This window comes from Schistocerca gregaria, chromosome 2 (assembly GCF_023897955.1).
Source record: "Schistocerca gregaria isolate iqSchGreg1 chromosome 2, iqSchGreg1.2, whole genome shotgun sequence".
Taxonomy (NCBI): domain Eukaryota; kingdom Metazoa; phylum Arthropoda; class Insecta; order Orthoptera; family Acrididae; genus Schistocerca; species Schistocerca gregaria.
In genome coordinates this window covers 444,718,174-444,736,986 of record NC_064921.1, presented here as the reverse complement: position 1 = coordinate 444,736,986, position 18,813 = coordinate 444,718,174, and the positions used below count along the sequence as shown (strand labels likewise).

Sequence of the window (18,813 nt, the reverse complement as noted above, 5' to 3'; positions counted from 1 at the left end):
CGAGGTGACAGGAGACGTGGGGGTCGAATGTGCTGGGGCCCTGTGCACCAATCTGCCCATTGTGGCAAGTCCGGTTGATATAACAGGAGACATGGGCAATGTGTCAGCGTCCATAGGAGAAGGAGGTGAGTAGAGTTGCTCTAACAGGTGATGGCCATCCAATTCCTGCATGAGCACGTCTCCTGGTGGTGTCCGTTCTTGTGCTGGCACCGAGATGATGGTGAGAGGGCTGCGTTGGGAGTAACGAGAGATGCCAAGATCCTGAGCATCAGGTAGAGCTGAAGGTGGTGTAGCAGCATTCGGAACAGGTGTTGCCGGCACACGAAGCCAAAGCTGGTCCGAATGACGCACTGCAACACTCGTGTCCATCTGGATTTGATACAGGCATTGGCCACGGTGTTGTAAGATGTGGCCTCGACTCCATTTGGGCTGCCTGCCATATCCCCATACCCATACAAGGTCGCCGGCGGTGAACCGGCCAAGCGAAGGCACCTGCTGCCATGAGGTGAAAGGCCACAGAAGATGAAGTAGCATGTGGGGCTGTCGGCCATGTAAGAGCTCAACTGGGCTGTGGTCGCCCATGGGGATGAAACGGTAAGAAGCCAGAAATTGGAGAAGAGCATCATCAGCAACAGAAGAAGTGACGAGTTTCCTCATCTGACCCTTAAATGTGTGGACAGTCGTTCAGCGTAACTGTTTGATTGTGGATGGAGTGGAGGGGCCGTGACATGCATGTTACTGCGACGAGCACAAAAATCCGCAAATTCGGAAGAGGCAAATTGCGGATCTTTATCAGTAACAAGAGAAGAGGGAAGGCCTTCCAAAGCAGAAATGCGAGTGAGAGCACTTGTGGTTGCTGCGGTGGTAGGCAACGTGTAACGGACAGTGAAAGGAGAGTTAGAGTAAGCGTCAGTTACGAGTAGCCAATAAGTACTTAAAAAAGGTCCCGTGAAGTCAGCATGAATGTGCTCCCAGGGCTTCTCAGGCGAAGGCCATGGTGAGAAAGATGACTTTGGGGCGGTGGCCTGAGATTCACAAGGGCCGCAGGCAGCAACCATGTGTGCTATTTCAGAGTCGATGCCGGGCCGGTACACATGACAGCACGTCAGAAGTTTTGTGCAAGAGGCATCCCAGTGCCCTTGGTGAAGGAGGCGCAAGACCGATGCATGCAAAGACGCAGGTATCACAACACATGGCAAAGCATTATCGGTGGAAAGGAGGATAACACCATCCCTAGCCGTGAGGCAGCAGTGTAAAGTGTAGTAGTTCCACAACGGATCAGAAGTCTTAGCGGACAGATGATCAGTCCCCAGTGATGGGGAACCTGTCCACAACCCACTGCTCAGCAATATCCAGGTGGAAACACAAAAGTTCATCCCTATTGAATGCCAGATCGGCACCCATGGAAAGGCAAACAGTGCATCAGCATTCCATAACAAGATGAAATTTGGATCCCTAAAGAAAAACACCAAATTTATGAAGAGCATAAATAATGACCAAAGCGTCTTTTTCAATTTGAGAATATTTTCATTGGGTATCCATGAGCGTTTTGGAGGCATAAGCAATGGCTTGTTCAGAAGCGTTGAGCTGTCAGCCAGAAATGAATCTCATAATTGAAACAAGACAAGTAAAGAGCCCAATGATGGAGGCAGTGTGCAGCCTTGTTGGGAAGCAACGTTGATGGATGAAACAAGGAAACGAGTGGTTTGTGGTTCATAACAAGATGAAATTTGGAGCCATAAAGAAAAACACCAAACTTATGAAGAGCATAAATAATGGCCAAAGCGTCTTTTTCAATTTGAGAATATTTTCATTGGGCATCCATGAGCGTTTTGGAGGCATAAGCAATGGCTTGTTCAGAACCGTCAGAAAAATCGTGCGCAAGGACTGCGCCAACCCTGTATTGAGAGGCGTATGTGGCAAGAACGAGATGTTGGCCAGGCCAATAAGTAGCGAGGCATGGGGTCTGTTTCAGCATAGTCTTCAATTTTTGGAAAGCCGCATCGCATGACGCGAACCAGTGAAAAGACACGTTTTTATGCAACAGGAGATGCAACGGCTGAGCTACCGAAGCCGCAGGTGGTAAAAACCTGTGATAGTATGCTCTTTTCCCCAAGAAAGCCTGCAGTTCCTTAACGGATGTAGGGCGAGGAAGGGCATTGATCGCAATGACAGTTTGCTGAAGCAGACGAATACCATCCTGAGAGAGTTGGAACCCCAAGTACGTGATAGATGCCTGAAAAAATTGCTATTTCTGAAGATTACTCTTAAGACTGGCAGTCTGTCAGACATGAAAAAGTGTGCAGAGATTCTGAAGATGTTCTTTAGTGGTGGAGCCAGTGACAACAATGTCGTTCATGTAATTGATACACCCAGGGACAGGGAGCAATAATTGTTCCAAAAATCGCTAAAAGAGAGCAGGGGCGCTGGCAACCCTGAGTGGCAATCGTTGGTACTGATAGAGGTTGAAAGGCATGTTAAGGACCAGTAACTGCCGAGAAGCAGCATTGAGAGTAAGTTGATGATAAACTTCTGACAGGTCAATTCTAGAAAAATACTGGCCTCCAGCAAGTTTAGTAAACAATTCCTCAGGTCGGGGCATAGAGTAAGTGTCAATGAGGCATTGAGCATGTACAGTGGCTTTAAAATCGCCACAGAGATGAATATCGCCATTGGGCTTAGCAACAACAATGACAGGAGAGGACCACTTACTGGAGGTGACAGGAAGCAAGACCCCTGAAGTAGTGAGACAATGCAGCTCCCGTTTTACCCGATCACGAAGGGCTACAGGAAAGGGCCGAGCCCGAAAAAACTTAGACCAAGCAGTGGGTTTGAGCGTGATATGAGCTTAAAAGTCATTTGCACGGCCTAACCCAGGAGAAAAAAGGGACTAATATGTCATCGACAAGGAATCCAATTGAGCATAAGGAATAGTATCAGAGACCATATTGACAGAGTCATCTATGGAGAACCCAAAAACGCGAAAGGCATCAAAACCAAAAAGATTCTCTGCATTACTCTGGTTGACCACAAATAGGGGAACAGTGCAGACAATGAATTTGTAAGATACCTCAGCATTAAATTGTTCCAAGAGAGAAATCTTCTGTTTATTGTAAATCCGTAATCGCTGAGTGACAGGTGATAGGAGTGGAGAACCCAACTGAAGATATGTCTGAGAATTCTTATAGTGGCAACAGAACCAGTATCCACCGGCATGCAAACATCCCGACCGAGGATTTGGACAGTGAGGAATAACTTCCCTGAAAGGGAAGAAGTGCAATTGACAGACGACACAGAAGCGGAATCAGCTTCATGGTCATGGACATCATGTATGCGGTCTGATTTGCAAATGGAAGACACATGACCCTTCTTTTTGCAATTGTGACACATGGCCCAACGTTGGGGACAACCCTCCCATGAATAAAACACCGCAGACATGAAGGAAGTTGCTGGGGGTTTTGCTGCAGTTTCTTAAAGGGTTGTTTACGATTAGGCTGAGGCTGCTCGTGGGAGTGTACTGCGGCCACGTCGGCTGGCGGGGACATGCTGCACATGTCATCAACAGTGCACAGAGGTTGTATTTCCCTGATGTCACCCCACGCCTCTATTTGTGCCCCAGACTGCGCGATGGATAGGACTTCATCTAGAGTCGGATTCACCAACTGAAGGGCACGTTGTCTAACTTCTTTGTTGGGCGCTGACTGGATAATAGCATCCCATGCCATGGAATTGGCAAAGGATTCTTTGTGATGTCAGCAACAAATTGACACTTTCGACTGAGGCCATGAAGTTCAGCAGCCCAAGAGCGATACGATTGATGTGGTTGTTTTTGACAATGATAAAAGGCAACACAAGAGGCTACCACATGCGTTTGCTTTTGAAAATAGACAGACAGAAGTGAGCACATTTCAGCAAAGGTCAAAGATGCAGGATCTTTCAAAGGAGCCAATTGCGACAACAAACAATACATTTCAGGTGAAACCCATGAAAGGAACAGTGACTTACATGTTTGTTCGTCCATGACATGAAATGCCAAGAAGACGTTTTTCGTAATCAGTCAGTCTTCCGCCGTCTGGTTGTAAGGAGGAAAAGGACGACGAGAAATGCCCCGCATTTGATGCCGCAATGAAATCATGAATCGCCGATGTCAGAAGCATCTGCTGTTTAATGAGACCTTGCAATAGTTGCTCTACAGTAGCCATGGAAATCTGTGGGTCAATGATGAAAAGGAAAAATCCACTACCTCATCGCCAATTGTTATAACGTCAAGTTGAACACGTATATTTCAAAATGACACAGTACATGTAGGTCACTGAATAAGTAGATAAAGTAAGACATGTGTACACGATAACAGTCAAATCAGCACTGAGTCCAAGTCTGGCGGCTGCTGGCTGCTTGGCTGCTTAGGTGGCGCGGCTGCTGCATGGCTCGCAGACTGCACCGCATATAGAGGACACGTGTAACTGCGTGGTGGCACTTTGAAAGATCGGTGAGTCACAACAGCTGTGTGTTAAAAAATCTACATTATTAATGTAGCAGGTTTAATGTGGCACCTGGTACAATATCAAGTCACAGGTATGTGATAATGTGTATCTCTCTGGTCTTATGTTTTATGTTACTATATTTGGCTGTCTAAATTTTTTTCTTCCTCTGTTATATTCTATATGTTGTTATTGGAGGAGTCTGTAGAGCTGAAGTCCTCATCTGAATTAAACCAGTCCTCTTTGACATCTGTTACAATGCTTGTAAGGTCTCATCTCTTTATAGATGGTGTGTTATGTTTTGGAAATGTGATCTATTCATTCATTTAGTTGTCCCCATTTGTGTCAATCCCTGAGTGCTGTAATGTTTCCATTGGAATTCCTGTTATGTTTCACCATACATGTGAATACTGCTCACTGTACAGCACAATGTGTTCAGGGGATCCATCATCAGCACATCACCGGTTACTGTAGAAAGAAAGTGAGTAGAATGGGTTTCTAAATCAGTTTAAGAGCTTTCAATATATGTATGCATAAGTTTACAGTAAAAGGTCAGATGGGATAAAATCTGAATAATGGGATGCCAATTCAGTGTTACTGCACATAGAAATAACACTTCTAAGAAATATGATAAGAATTTCAAGTCAATGGTATATGCAGGCTGTTGCACTATCTTATTGAATCACATGTTTCTGATCCATGTTCATCAGAAAGCTCATCAAATTTTTGTCCAGTGAAAGTTTCGTAACACTGAAATTGGTTATGTATTGCCTACAGGCTTCAAGTGTCGTCTGTTGTTGATATTTCATTATAGATTTTCCTTTTATCTGTTCTGCAATGTTTTCAACAACATATGTTTCAGAAGACAGTCTTAATTAACACCTGGTTAGCCTTGTTCCTTCAACTACTTCAACTCTTTTGGATGAAAGATACCTGATTCTGAAAGATAGGTTTTCTGTAACTACATCCCTCTCTGTTGTTACTTTGAAAGCATATTTTTGTCTGTCCATAGTTATAATTTTCTAATGACTGCATCCATAAAAAAAAGAAACTTTAATATTGTAACTGGAGAGGCAGCATGTCCTTTCACTTTCCGTTTGTTACTGCATCCACTAAAGCGTTCATCAACAATCATACCTGTTTATTTTCACACCCCTGAACATTTTCCTACTTGATGGGATCTGTGGAACATGATGACTGAATGAATTTATGTTGTAAGGGAAATTATCATTATTCCTTGTAGCTTCAATGTAATGTGACACATGGATGTAGTTTTTAAAGGGCTTCACATTTCTTACCTGTAAACATTATCCTTCATGTTGAGAAAACAGGTTGCCATTTTGTGGGTGTGTGTGTGAAAAATATTACGTTAGGTAGACTGACTAGCACAGTTAATACAGTTTAGTGTAGCTTTATTATTTATACATATATACAATATGTAAGTTACAAATATGTTATACTGTGGTTCTCATACTGTGAAAAATGGAAGCTCTTAACATGACCTTAAAGGTAAGTTACAAATAAGCTGAAAATTTAATGACTGTCCAGTCTGTCACTGCTGTACAGTGAAAATACAATGAAGTATTACAGACTGATGTAATGACATTTAGTTCCAAAAATATTTGTTCTTGTTTACTGAGATCAGAAACATGGAGTGGAGAGCAGTTGAACACATTCCAGTCAATGATAGTTGTAGATGATTGCAAAAAAGTCCCAGTTTTAACTTCTTCACAAATGTCATGCAGCTCACAGCTATAACTTCATGGTATGTACCAGTATTGAAATTCCTTATAAAAAGATAATCCTGGCATTGCACTGGAACAAAATAAATGATGTAAAGAATAGGACAGATATATTAAAACTGATTTGCTGCCTTGTAAAGAGCAGGTGTCTATATATGTCAACAGCAGATAAAAACTGAAATGACAATAGATTCTATGGTCCTCAGTTGGTTTTATAGGCAAACACAATATTAATCATGGAAAGACATTTCGATAGTAACTGTTAGGGTTTGTACACAATGGCTTTGAAGGGAATATGTCAGTCACATAACCTGTAGGAGAGGTTTATTGAATTCAAGAATCAACAGCAGAGATTTGCTGGAGGCATGTGGTAGGTCTTGAAATGCATGCACATAAATAACAAGCAAGACAAACAACAGTAGCCATGGAAGCAACCACTACTGCCATTGTTCCTCACAGTTTTAATCTGTCAATGCCGATTTGCTGTTGCATGTTCTGAATTTCTGGATTAAGAACAGTCAGTATATATTTGCAGAGGTATAGTTATGATTCAGTTTTAAAACTGAAATAACTGTTTTATAATATTTCACAAGTTAACAATAATACTACTATTTTATGCTTTAAAAAAAAGTATAAACAAAAACATCACAAAATGTTGTAGAATTCTGCAGCAAATAGTATCACTCACTTTGTTTTGTGTAAAGTCATCCAGATCTGATATGAGATTTCAGATAGTAACAGAAGGCAGGCCTTATTCAGATCATTTTGAATAAAGGGGCTGCAATCTTTCTTTGTCTTCTGGTGGAAATATTTATTGTCACAGCAATTCCTACTGTCTGCCACAGTTTCTTCTACATACAAGTATATGGAACAAAGGCACTTTGGAAATGGTGTGCTGACATTTTCAGCTGTTTGTACTCTTTCTCGCTGCTGAAGATCCTAACTGCAGCTAATGTCAGTATCTATGGGCCTGGTACAAACTGTGTAGTGGTACCCAGTCTCCATCAGCATTGATTTGTTGTGACTTCTTCTTTATTTTCATGTATACAGAATCACTGTAGTTGTCATACTAGAAAAGAAGAAAATATTAAATGAAACAAATTGGTTGTATTGAATATAGTAAGACTATTTACAATAAACCTTAAAAAGGTAATTTTAAGTACTGATTGCAATGCAGCAATGAAAGAAATGTGTTTAAAGCTTCTACTTACTTGTGTATAAAAACTGAAGGATAGTAAACAAATATGGTAATGGAAAGTCCTCGAAGGAATGTAAATAATGGAAGGAATAAAGGCAAGAAATCACTCTATAATGGAGGAAAGAAGAGTAAAAACATTGCTGAGATTTTGGATGAAGTCTTTCTTGAGTGGTAACTAGTATAAAATGAATATATGAAAACATTGAATTTTGTGGTTACATTGTTGCCACCAACCATATTTCACTAGCACTACAGTGTTACTGGGGTGACTGGTTGTATCAAGAAGAGTAGATGAGAGAGGAAAGGAGATAGGGAGGGGGAGGAATGGTTGGAGGGAAGAATTACTGACAGGTGGGAGGGAAAGGCAGCAAGTGCACAGAATAGGTATGTAGCACCAGTGGGCCTACTCTAGTACATGCAAAGTGAATTGCTTATTTTACATAATTACACAGAGCATGGACTAGGAGGGGAAGATAGAATAGAGGAAGAGGATGGCTCCAGAGTGGAGGGTAAGAATGTCGAATGAAAGAAGTGGGGCACATAGAGACGGGAGGAGATGTGTGTGGAACAGGAGTTAATAGAAATTGGGGCCAGGAGAACTAAAGGATGTTGTAAGGGCAATTCTCATCTATATTATTCCTGAAATCTGGCATAATGCAGAGAGGTTGGGAATAGGACAGAGGTGGAGAATGATTTCGGTGACATGAGTTGTAAAGCAGCAACTGAAGTCAAATATGCCATACTCAGAAATGTTTTCCACCTCTGGATTGTCAGTCCAGCTCTCAGACACAGTCAAGCTGTGACCACTCATTCAGATGGACATCAGGTCTGTTGGTCACATAAAAGGCTGCGCAAAAGCTGCAGCAGAGCTATTATATGATATGACTACTTTCACATATGGCCTTATCTCTAACAGGAGAGGACGTTCTTGTGACAGACCTGGGATATGGTGTGCTGGTTGGGTGCACTTGTCAGGTCTTCCATCTCCATTTTTCACAGGTGTTTGGTCCATGTAGCAAGGGATTGAGATAATATGTGGCAGAAGGATGGACCAGGGTGTTGCACACATTGAATGAATAGTGGGATACGACCTAGAGAGAGGTGCTCCAAGAACTGTGGATGGTGTGTTCCACATTTCTTGGTATGGTGATAAGATGTTGAAGCTCTTGTGAAGGATATGATTAAGATGTTTCAGTATGGGATGATGCTGGGTTGTGAGGTAGGGTGCCCTTTGCAGCTGATTAGTGGGTGTAATTGAAGGAAATGTGGCGCAGTCATCCAGTATAGTTAGATTTATGGATTCTAAGAATCTTGTAGAAGTTTGATGTATGGAGGTTGGTGGGAAGAAGTAATTATAGTAAGGAGGGGGATGTGTTTGGGACAGAAGTTCTGGGATTAGCCTAAGGATTTGAGTAGTAGGGTTTGGTAATTATACTGGACATCTGGTGTGTGGTTACTGGGGCTGCAGGTGTAAGAATCAGAGAGTTGTTGGATATGTTCTATCAGGTAGTCAGTAGCATTCATCATAACAAGCCTTTGTCCACAGGGAGGATGATTAGATTGGGGTCTATCTGAAGTTGTGGATATCTGTTCTGACATAGCTATTCAACAGCTCAATCCCACAGAAAGGTCTCACCTTCAGACCCACACCCAAGTTCTGTCATTGAATACTCATCAAAGACACACTCTAGATATGTTTGTATTAACAAGAAAGGACCTGTGAAGGGTGTTTGAGGCTAAGTTAGAGGTACGAAATTTCCGAAAGGTAACCTCAGTGTGATTTAGGTGGGAGTGGGGGAGGGTCACTGTTAAACAAAAGTACGAACTGAGAGATGCAAGATTCACTTTGAGGGGACTGGTGACAAAAAAGTGTTTCCACTGTAGGACTCAGGAAAACAGTGTGTCTTTGATGAGTAAACAATGACTGAACTTGTGTGTGGGGCTGAAGGTGAGACGTTCTGGGGGATTGAGTCGTTTGATAGGGTTCTTGGTTTTGTGTGGTACTGGAAGGTGAAATGTAACAAGGTGGAATACCTCCACTTTCTATAATCCCAATCCTAACATAAATACCACTTTTTTTATCTTGTCCTCTCTTTACATATGCAATACATACGTCATGTACAGATAAAACCTTAGAAATCTTATCTGAGCTGTATTTTTGAAAACCTTGTTATTCAGTGTACACTTTACAGGCTACTAACAACAGTTTAAATAGTTTTCTAGGAAAAATTTTATTTAAAAAAATATTGAAAATTTACAATTTGTGCAAGTCATATCCCCTTTAAAATTCAACCCCGTTAATAATTGTTTGTTTTATGATAGACTTATTTTATCCTTCACCAGAACTTCAACACCTTATCGCCATACCAAGAAATGAGGAACACACTACCCACAGTCCTTGGAGCACTTCTCTCTAGGTGATATCTACTACTCACTCAATGTATGCAACACCTTGGTCCATCCTTCTGCCACATATAATCTCAACCCCTTTTACATGGGTCAAACACCTGTGAAAAATGGAGATGGAAGACCTGACCAGTGCATTCCCATCTTTCTAATGAACACGGTATGTTTTCTGAACTGTATGTTTCAAAAGTCGTCTTTATTTGAAATTGCCAGTGCCTAGAATTATTCAAATCTTAAAATTTAATACTTTCAAAAATCCAGTGTTATAATATTGTAGCTCTGATTTTTCTGATTCCAAAAATTGGTAATTTTTCTAGAATAATATTTTAGTTAATGGCATATTTCAATTATAAAATGTGAGTTTATAGAAAAGTCATAGTGTACTTTGATAAATCCCAGTGCACACCCAAATTTTCACAACATAAACTGATCATTTATACAATTTTAAAGACATTGAGCCAACTGTTAACCTAAAAGCATCTGTGTCTAATGTGTATCTGTATTCTAAGCTTCTCCTGTCTTTTGTGTTAAAAAATGTAATAACTGCATAATTTACCATTTGTAAAAACTGTCCTGCATTCACCTTTAAATACGTGCTGTGCTCAAAACCAGAGCCAGTCTGCATTGAGCTTTCAGAGTACAGTCTCTATGATAGTTAGTCCTTGATTAGTCTTTAACATGCCATGTTATGTGCCAGTTTGAGTCGGTCTGCATCAAGCTACTGAAGAGTACAGTAACTTTGCTAGCCATGTGTTAAGCAAAATTGTAAGGGTACAGATACTGATCCTAGACTTAAAGGATCAAATCTACCCTTACATTCTTTTGTTACAGTGTGGCGACATCACTGACAGAAAAGCCCAATTGTTCTAAAATGGGTGGACTGGTGCCTGGAGATCTTACGGTGTGAAAGAGTGAGTCAGTCAAGGTGGAGCATGCTTACGGGACAGATGTAAAAAGCCTTCACCTCCCATGATCATGCATAAAATTGTAAGATTTTATTGGTATTTGCACCAGAGCTCAAGCACGAGTAGCATGCATACATGTGTGGGCAAATTTAGAATCCTGAAAGTTATGTAATGAAAAGGTGATCATACAGTAATGGACTGGCAATGGTAAACACAAACAAGCACATGATAAATGAGTGACTGCAATTGTAGTGTGAATGCAATCTGAAAAAGTAGGGATATGTTACTTGAATTTAAAGTGGAATAAAATAAATGTATCATTCAAAAGTGTTTACACATTGAAAACTCTGCATTATTAATAGAATGTTTTGGAAGGAACAGAATCACAGAACAGTGTAGGTAAATAGATAGAGCACATGTCGTAGGCTCATGTAGGAACTTCAGTTACTGGTGCATTTACCTTGGGTGTAAGTTCACCCTTTATAACTGGCTTCTTATTAATGACTGCGTCATATTTTTCTAACTAGCCAGATTACAGCAAGCCATTAACTATACTAATGGAAAAAAAGTCACAGCTATGTATCTTTTTGTGTGGAAAACATGTACTGGAGACAGTCATGTTTTTATTTATAGCAAAATCTACAACCCTAATTCCATTATCATTTGATATTTCAGGATGGCTACGCCTTCCTATAGTTGGCTGATAGGCCTCTTCTTTTCCTATTTTTGCATTCAAGTCTTCATTTAAGATCTTAATATCATCTTTGGGAACCTGATCTACTGCTCTACCTTGCTATAAAACTCATTCTTCCGTTGTTTATCTGCCTCCTCCATGGGTGCATGTACTTTTATAATCGTTATGTTGCAAAATTTTCTCCTTAATCTTAACATGTACATCTATTCATTGATTGGTTCAAAGTGCATCACAGCATGTTTCAGTTCTTTAGCGACCACAAAACCTGTTCCAGAGGTATTCGTCCTCCTGCCACTATAGGATATAGTGAAATTTCCTGAGTCCATTGTATCACTTCCATTCCACAAAATTTCCCAGAGAGTCAATAGTTTTATACCATAGTTGTTTACTTGTGCTAGCCGCTGACAAAGGGCTCCAGCTTGGTATAGGCTCCACACATTCCATTTGCTATGTAAATATGTCATATCCTTGTTTTTGCTGAGGTCATCATCAAAAAATCTGGCCAGATTATTCCTTCATCTACATCTACATTTACATGGATACTCTGCAAATCACACTGAAATGCCTGACAGAGGGTTCATTGAACCACCTAAACAATTCTCTATTATTGCAATCTCGTATAACATGCGGAAAGAATGAACACCTATATCTTTCCATACAATCTCTGATTTCCCTTATTTTATCATGGTGATCATTCCTCCCTAAATAATTTTGCAGTTTGTTTTGATCTTCTGATGACTTTATTAGTTGATAAATGACAGTGTCATCTGCAGACAACTGAAGATGGCTGCTCAGATTGTCTCCCTAATCATTTATATAGACAAGGAATGGCAAAGGGCCTATAACACTACCTTGGGGAACAGCAGAAATCATTTCTGTTTTACTCGATGACTTTCCATCAATTGCTACTAACTGTGACCTCTCTGACAGGAAATCACAAATTCAGTCACATAACTGAGACAATATTCCATAAGTACGCAATTTCACTATGAGCTGCTTGTGTGGTATCATGTCAAAAGCCTTCCACAAATCTAGAATATGGAATCGATCTGAAATCTCTTGTCAATAGCACTCAACACTTCATGTGAATAAAGAGCTAGTTTTGTTTCACAGGAACGATGTTTTCTAAACCTATGTTGACTGTGCGTCAATAGACCATTTTCTTCGAGGTAATTAATAAGGTTTGAACACAATATATTTTCCAAAATCCTGCTACATATCAATGTTAATGATATGGGCCTGTAATTTAGTCGATTACTCCTACTAACTTTCTTGAATATTGGTGTGACCTGTGCAACTTTCCAGTCTTTGGGTACAGATCTTTTGTCGAGCAAATGGTTGTATATGATTGTTAAGTATGGAGCTAATGCATCAGCATACTCCAAAAGGAACCTAATTGGTATACAGTCTGGAGCAGAAGACTTGCTTTTATTAAGTAATTTAAGGTGCTTCAATACTCCCAGGATATTTACTTCTATGTTACTCATGTTGGCAGCTGTTCTCAATTTGAATTCTGAAATATTTACTTCGTCTTCTTTTGTGAAGGCATTTCAGAAGGCTGTGTTTAGTAACTCTGCTTTAGCTGCACTGTCTTTGATAGTATCTCCATTGCTATCATGCAGAGAAGGCATTGATTGTGTCTTGCCGCTAACATACGACCAGAATCTCTTTGGATTTTCTGACAGATTTTGAGACAAAGTTTCGTTATGGAAACTGTTATAAGCATCCCGCATTGAGGTCTGTGCTAAATTTTGAGCTTCTGTTAAAGATCGTCTGTTTAAATTTGGAATGGTTGTTTAGTTGATTCTCCAACAGTGTTCTAACCCGTTTTGTGTACGAAGGAGGATCAGTTCTGTCATTTGTTAATTTATTTTGTATTAATCTCTCAATTGCTGCAGATACTATTTCTTTGAATCTAAGCCACATCTGGTCTCCACTTATATTATTAATTTGGAATGAGTGAAGATTGTCTCTCAGGAAGGCATCAAGTAAATTTTTATCTGTTTTTTTTTTTTTTTTTTTTTTTTTTTTTTGGAATAGGTATATTTTTTGCTTATTTTTATAGGGTTTGGGGATTAGAATATTCAGACTTGCTACGACAACCCTGTGTTCACAAATCAATGAATTGGTTTTGATGCTCATTATTAACTCAGGATTATTTGTTGCTAAGAGGTCTAGTGTGTTTTCACAACCGTTTACTATTCACGTGGGCTCATGAACTAACTGCTCGAAATAATTTTGAGAGAATGCATTTAGCACAGTTTTGGATGATATTTTATGCATACCTCTAGAACTACTGAACATGTATTTTCACCAACATATCAAGGGTAAATTAAAGCCACTGCCAATTATTATCATATGAGTTGGGTATGTGTTTGCAATCAAACTCAAGTTTTCTTTGAACCTTTCAGCAACTGTATCATCTGAATTGGGAGTTCAGTAAAAGGATCCAATTATTATTTTATTCTGGGAGCCAACAATGACCTCTGCCCATATTAACTCACAGGAAGTATCTACTTCAACTTTGCGACAAGTTAAACTACTTCTGACAGCAACAAACACACCACCACCAACCGTGTTAAGCCTATCCTTTCGGAACACCGTTAGGTTCTTCTAAAAAATTTCAACTGATCTTATATCCAGCTTTAGCTAGCTTTCAGTGCCTATAATGATTTGAGCATCAGTGCTTTCTATTAGTGCTTGGAACTCTGGAACTTTACCAACACAGCTACAACAATTTACAACTGTTACACAAATGGTTCCTGCATCTGCGTTCTTCCTGTGTTCAGCCTGCACCCTTTGTGACTGAAGCCCTTCTTGTGTTTTTCTGCGCCCCTCTAACCTAAAAATCTGCCCAGTCCACACCACACAGCCCCTGCAACCCATGTAGCCACCTCCTGCGTACTGTGGACACCTGACCTATTCAGTGGAACCCAAAACACAGCCACCCTTTGGTGCAAGTCGAGAAATCTGCAGCCTACACAGTCGCAGAACTGTCTGAGCCTCTGATTTGGACCCTCTACTTGGCTCTGTACCAGAGGTTGGCAATTGGTCCTGCTGACTATGCTGCAAATGGTCAGCTCTGCTTTCATCTTGCAAGCAAGACTGGCAGCCTTTATAACTTCTGTTAGCTGCTCAAAACCAGAGAGAATCTCTTCTGATCCAAAGTGACACACATCATTGGTACCGATGTGAGCATCCACCTGCAGTTGGCTGCACCCTGTACTCTTCATGGCATCCAGGAGGACTCTTTCCACATCTGGAATGACTCCACCTGGTATGCACACGAAGTGTACATAGGTTTTCTTACCCTTCTTGTCAGCCAAGTCCCTAAGGGACCCCATAACATGCCTAACATTGGAGTTCCTAACTACCAATAATCCCACCCTCCGTGATTGCCCAGATCTTGCAGGCTGAGTGGTTTCCTCTGAAACAGGGCAGGCAACAGCATTCCTTTGTTAGCATTTGCAACAATTGATTTTTACGGGAGAAGAATGTAATCTTCCACCCAACCACTTGAGGGGTTGCCCCCGAACAGCTCGCTGGGTAGCTGGCTCCATTTTCAGGGGAGCATCCTCAGCCTTTGTAGATCCTTCTACTGACTGCAAGGCAGCAGTTGATGGTTGGGGGCCCCTCTGCCTTTCTTCCAAGACATTTGCTCTTATACCTGCCGGTTTTGGTCTGTCCCATGTATTTTATTTCCCGGGTACCCTCCATATCTGGAGAACATTCCCCCACCTGCCACCTGAGGAGGTACCTGATGGAGGACCAGCAACCTCACATAAGAAAAATTTCTTACTCTATATTTACTGTTTTTTGTGTTATGATTTTTTTGGTTGGTGTATATTCACTAATAAAAGCAGTAAGGTAGTAGGGGCAGCTTAAATTTTGGCAACACATGACAACAGTAAACTATTTAAAGTTTTGGATGCAGGTGTGGAGAGAAAAATAAGACACCAAACTAACACTGAATTGTTCAGTCTTTGGGGGTGAATCATAGGTTGTGCAATCTGTTGTTGCAAACTGCTGTAGGTCATTAACAAAAATTATTGCTATAGACATAGTTTAACAGTGCAGCATAGGCAAGGAACTGATTAAAACTGAGTGTGAGGAAAATTGATGTTTCAGAAACATTAACATTGATAGAAATCACATAATATTCAGGAAACATAATAGTAACTTCAATACAAAAAAATGGAGGCAAAATTGATGATAGATAAGATAAAGTAGCGTGTCCCAGATTATAATGATTATCAGTCAAATATAGAGGAAGAGGAACAATGTTTATCAGAAAGTGAGGGGGAGGATCTGAGCAGTGACCAGAATGAATTTTTCTCTGTAAATAGCATAGCACAGGAAAGCATGAGAAACTTAGCCAGACCCCAAGCAATAAAGGCAAGAAATATGGACATCCCCAAAATGAAAGGGTGAGAAACTGTAGTAGTGAATAATGGTAGTGGATACAGAACATGAGTAGAAAAACCAGAATTGAGAGTAGGAATTGGTTTCAATTTTGAACAAGTAATGAAAGCACTGAGGGAAATATGCAAGAAACAAGAAGAAGTGTGGGAATTAAATATTAAATAAATGACCAAGAACAAGAGGAAATGCAGAAGGAGCAGAAGGAAGGTATGAAGGAAATGCTAAGGGAACAAAATGAAGAAATTAAAGAGAATGCAAAGGAAATGTTTAAAATGTGGGAGGAAAGGATGGATGAGATGACGTTTAACAAGAGCAAAAAGGAAATCAAGTAAAATTTGGGACAACAGCCCAAAAAGATAGTGGAAGATAGAGGAACAAGAAACAGACAACGAGAATCTAGTAGTGCAGGGAGTGCAACAGACAATGCAAGATTGTGGAAAGCAATTAAGGGATACCAAAAAGGTATTGCAAGAAATAAACCAAGAAAAAACCAAGACCCAGAGTAATAACATAAATGGCAAATTCAAGAAAGTGTAGGGGAGATAGTAGAACATCTCAGTCAGCCTACTGACAACCATCTTGTTCTCAGCCAGCCATTGGAAGTTTGTAATAAACAATCGACATAAGTCAAGATTCCTGTGAACATTGTGATGAAGGTCATGATCAACCAATATGTTCTGAACCGAAACATGTGAGAAAACTGAATAAAAATGTGTTGTGTCTTAACTATGAATAGAGGATGTGGATGCAATTATTGTATGTGGCACAAACAAAAGATTGTGATGATTTATGAAAGTTAAGGCACAAATATGCATTCTGGCTAATGGCGTGAAATACATTACATTTACAAGATGAACCTTGTGAAGGAACTAAGAAAAAAATGTGTTGTGTTGAATCTGAACATCAGATATGGGTACAGCATATGAAAGCTGCTTTTGCTGATGTGAAAACAGTGTAAGAAGAACCAGTAATATGGAGACTAACAAAACTTAAAGTGTGTACTTTGGTGGAACACAAATATTTAATTACCAAGTGAACAAAGGTGTGAAAACAATGGCACAAAGAAGAATGTTCATGCAGCAGAAGTTAATAAAAGGGCTGCAGGAACTCACAATGTGAAATATTGGACACAGGAGCACAATAAAAAGAAGAAGGGAGCAGGGAGCATGAACACAGATGCAAAGGATGGAGGCTGAGAAGAGGGGTGGAACCAGCAGAGAACTAGAATTTGGGGAACATACAAGGATTTCAGAATTGGACCAATCTGAAATGCATATGGAGGAACCTTGAATTTATACTATTAAAAAAAAGTAACCAACAAAAAGACCTATTTGAAGAGGACATTATGTTGAAAGATAAGACAGGTATCCTATCTATAAATAAGGTTAAAGTATGTGGACATGTGCCTAAATCATGAGTTCAGTCAGGAAGAGAGCTATGTGCAAGAATAAACTTTATTGGTTATTGAATTCAAAACAAAAATGAGCTGTAGGTGAATATGAGAAAACAATTAACTGTCAAGTAATGTTACAAGTGGAAGCAGAAGGAGAACCATACAAATGGACATTGTGTATAGTTTGCAAGAGAAAGTTATTATAGCCTGTGATTGGCTGACAGAGCACAGTGCAGATATAGATTTTGGGAAAATAAAATGAGGATCTATGATAAAGAAAAGGAGAGAAAGGTAAAGATTAAGGAAGAAATAACAGCAGACAGAATACAAGTTGTCCCCACATATACTGATAGGCAGCGTATGAAGAGAAAGTAGAAGAGGGAAGTTTAATAGATCTAATGGAAGTGATATATTCTAACTAGTGAGTAAGAGCAAATGATCTTACACAGGAAGAAAGTAATAGCAAAATAAAGGGGAGTTCCAACATAGGGAATGTAGTGGCTGGATTACTATCCCAATTAATCAAAAGGCTCAGGGAGGTTTCTGGAAAAAGACCAAGATTAATCAAAAGCCCACCATATCATATAAATTTAAAGTCTCATCAATCATATTTTAAGCTGCGTTATATGATTCCACAGGACAGGAAACAAGAGGATAATAGAACAAGAAATTAGCAATTTCAAAAAAGTAAAACTTAAGTGTAAAAAATGTGACTGTCAAGAATGAACTATGTTTGTAATATAGAATGCTTCTTTTAAGGACAATACTGTATTTATTCTGATTGTTTAAGTGAACAATAGTAAAGAAGTGTAATATGTGTAAACTTGTGCTGTACATGATATTATTTTTTTATTTGTGGCGTTTTTTTCTTTTTCTCTTTGCAGTGGCATAAAATGTTTAATTTATGTCTTATTCATTTTTACTGAATTTCAAAAGCTTTTCTGTAACATGTAAAGGTTTCTGAATTATAGATTTGGAGTCATACAGGCACTTTTTTCAGTTGAATACTTACCTGATTTGGGCTATTTGGCTAATGTATCAAAATGTGATCTGAAGAATTTTGAGAAATGTGTGCCTATTTATTTTCATTTAGCATCAACTTTAATATTTCATAAATTTTGATACAGACTGAAATGAAATGTAATTGTAATCTTCAGTCAGACATTGTGATGTGAACAATTTGGAGAGATGTGTTGATATGTGTTTCCCTTTCAACACAAACTTTTATATTTCCCCCAAATTTGGAAATGACTGCAACAAAATGTAATTGTAACTTTTAGTTTGATCTTTTAGTGTGAAATTTTTTTAAAAAATGTGTTGCTATGTGTTTATCTTTCAGCAAGGATTTTATATGTCATGAAATCTGAAATGAATGTAATTGTAATTTGCAATTTGATCTTATCCTGCTTGAATAAGTCTATACATTATGAAATTATATATATATCTTCATAAATCTCAGGAAATAGTAGGGATGGGTGGTATGATTCATGTGAAGTATAAATTTGGAAAAAATAAAAGGAAAGACCATGTCATCAAGCTATGGGGCAACACTGTCATTTCGATTAAATTCAC

The 18,813-nt window shown here is 39.5% G+C and overlaps 1 protein-coding gene across 1 annotated transcript in view; it reads right to left on the bottom strand.

Moving 5' to 3' along the window:
* Positions 1-5,881: 5,881 nt before the first annotated feature.
* LOC126335832 (Down syndrome cell adhesion molecule-like protein Dscam2) overlaps positions 5,882-18,813 on the bottom strand; it is a 313,257-nt gene continuing 300,325 nt past the window's right edge. Inside the window, exons 24-25 of the mRNA XM_049999299.1 lie at positions 6,912-7,292; positions 5,882-6,296 (exon numbers count right to left, since the gene is read on the bottom strand). Coding sequence (XP_049855256.1) covers positions 7,179-7,292 — 114 coding nt within the window. The 3' untranslated portion in view covers positions 5,882-6,296; positions 6,912-7,178. The remainder of the gene's footprint in view (positions 6,297-6,911; positions 7,293-18,813) is intronic.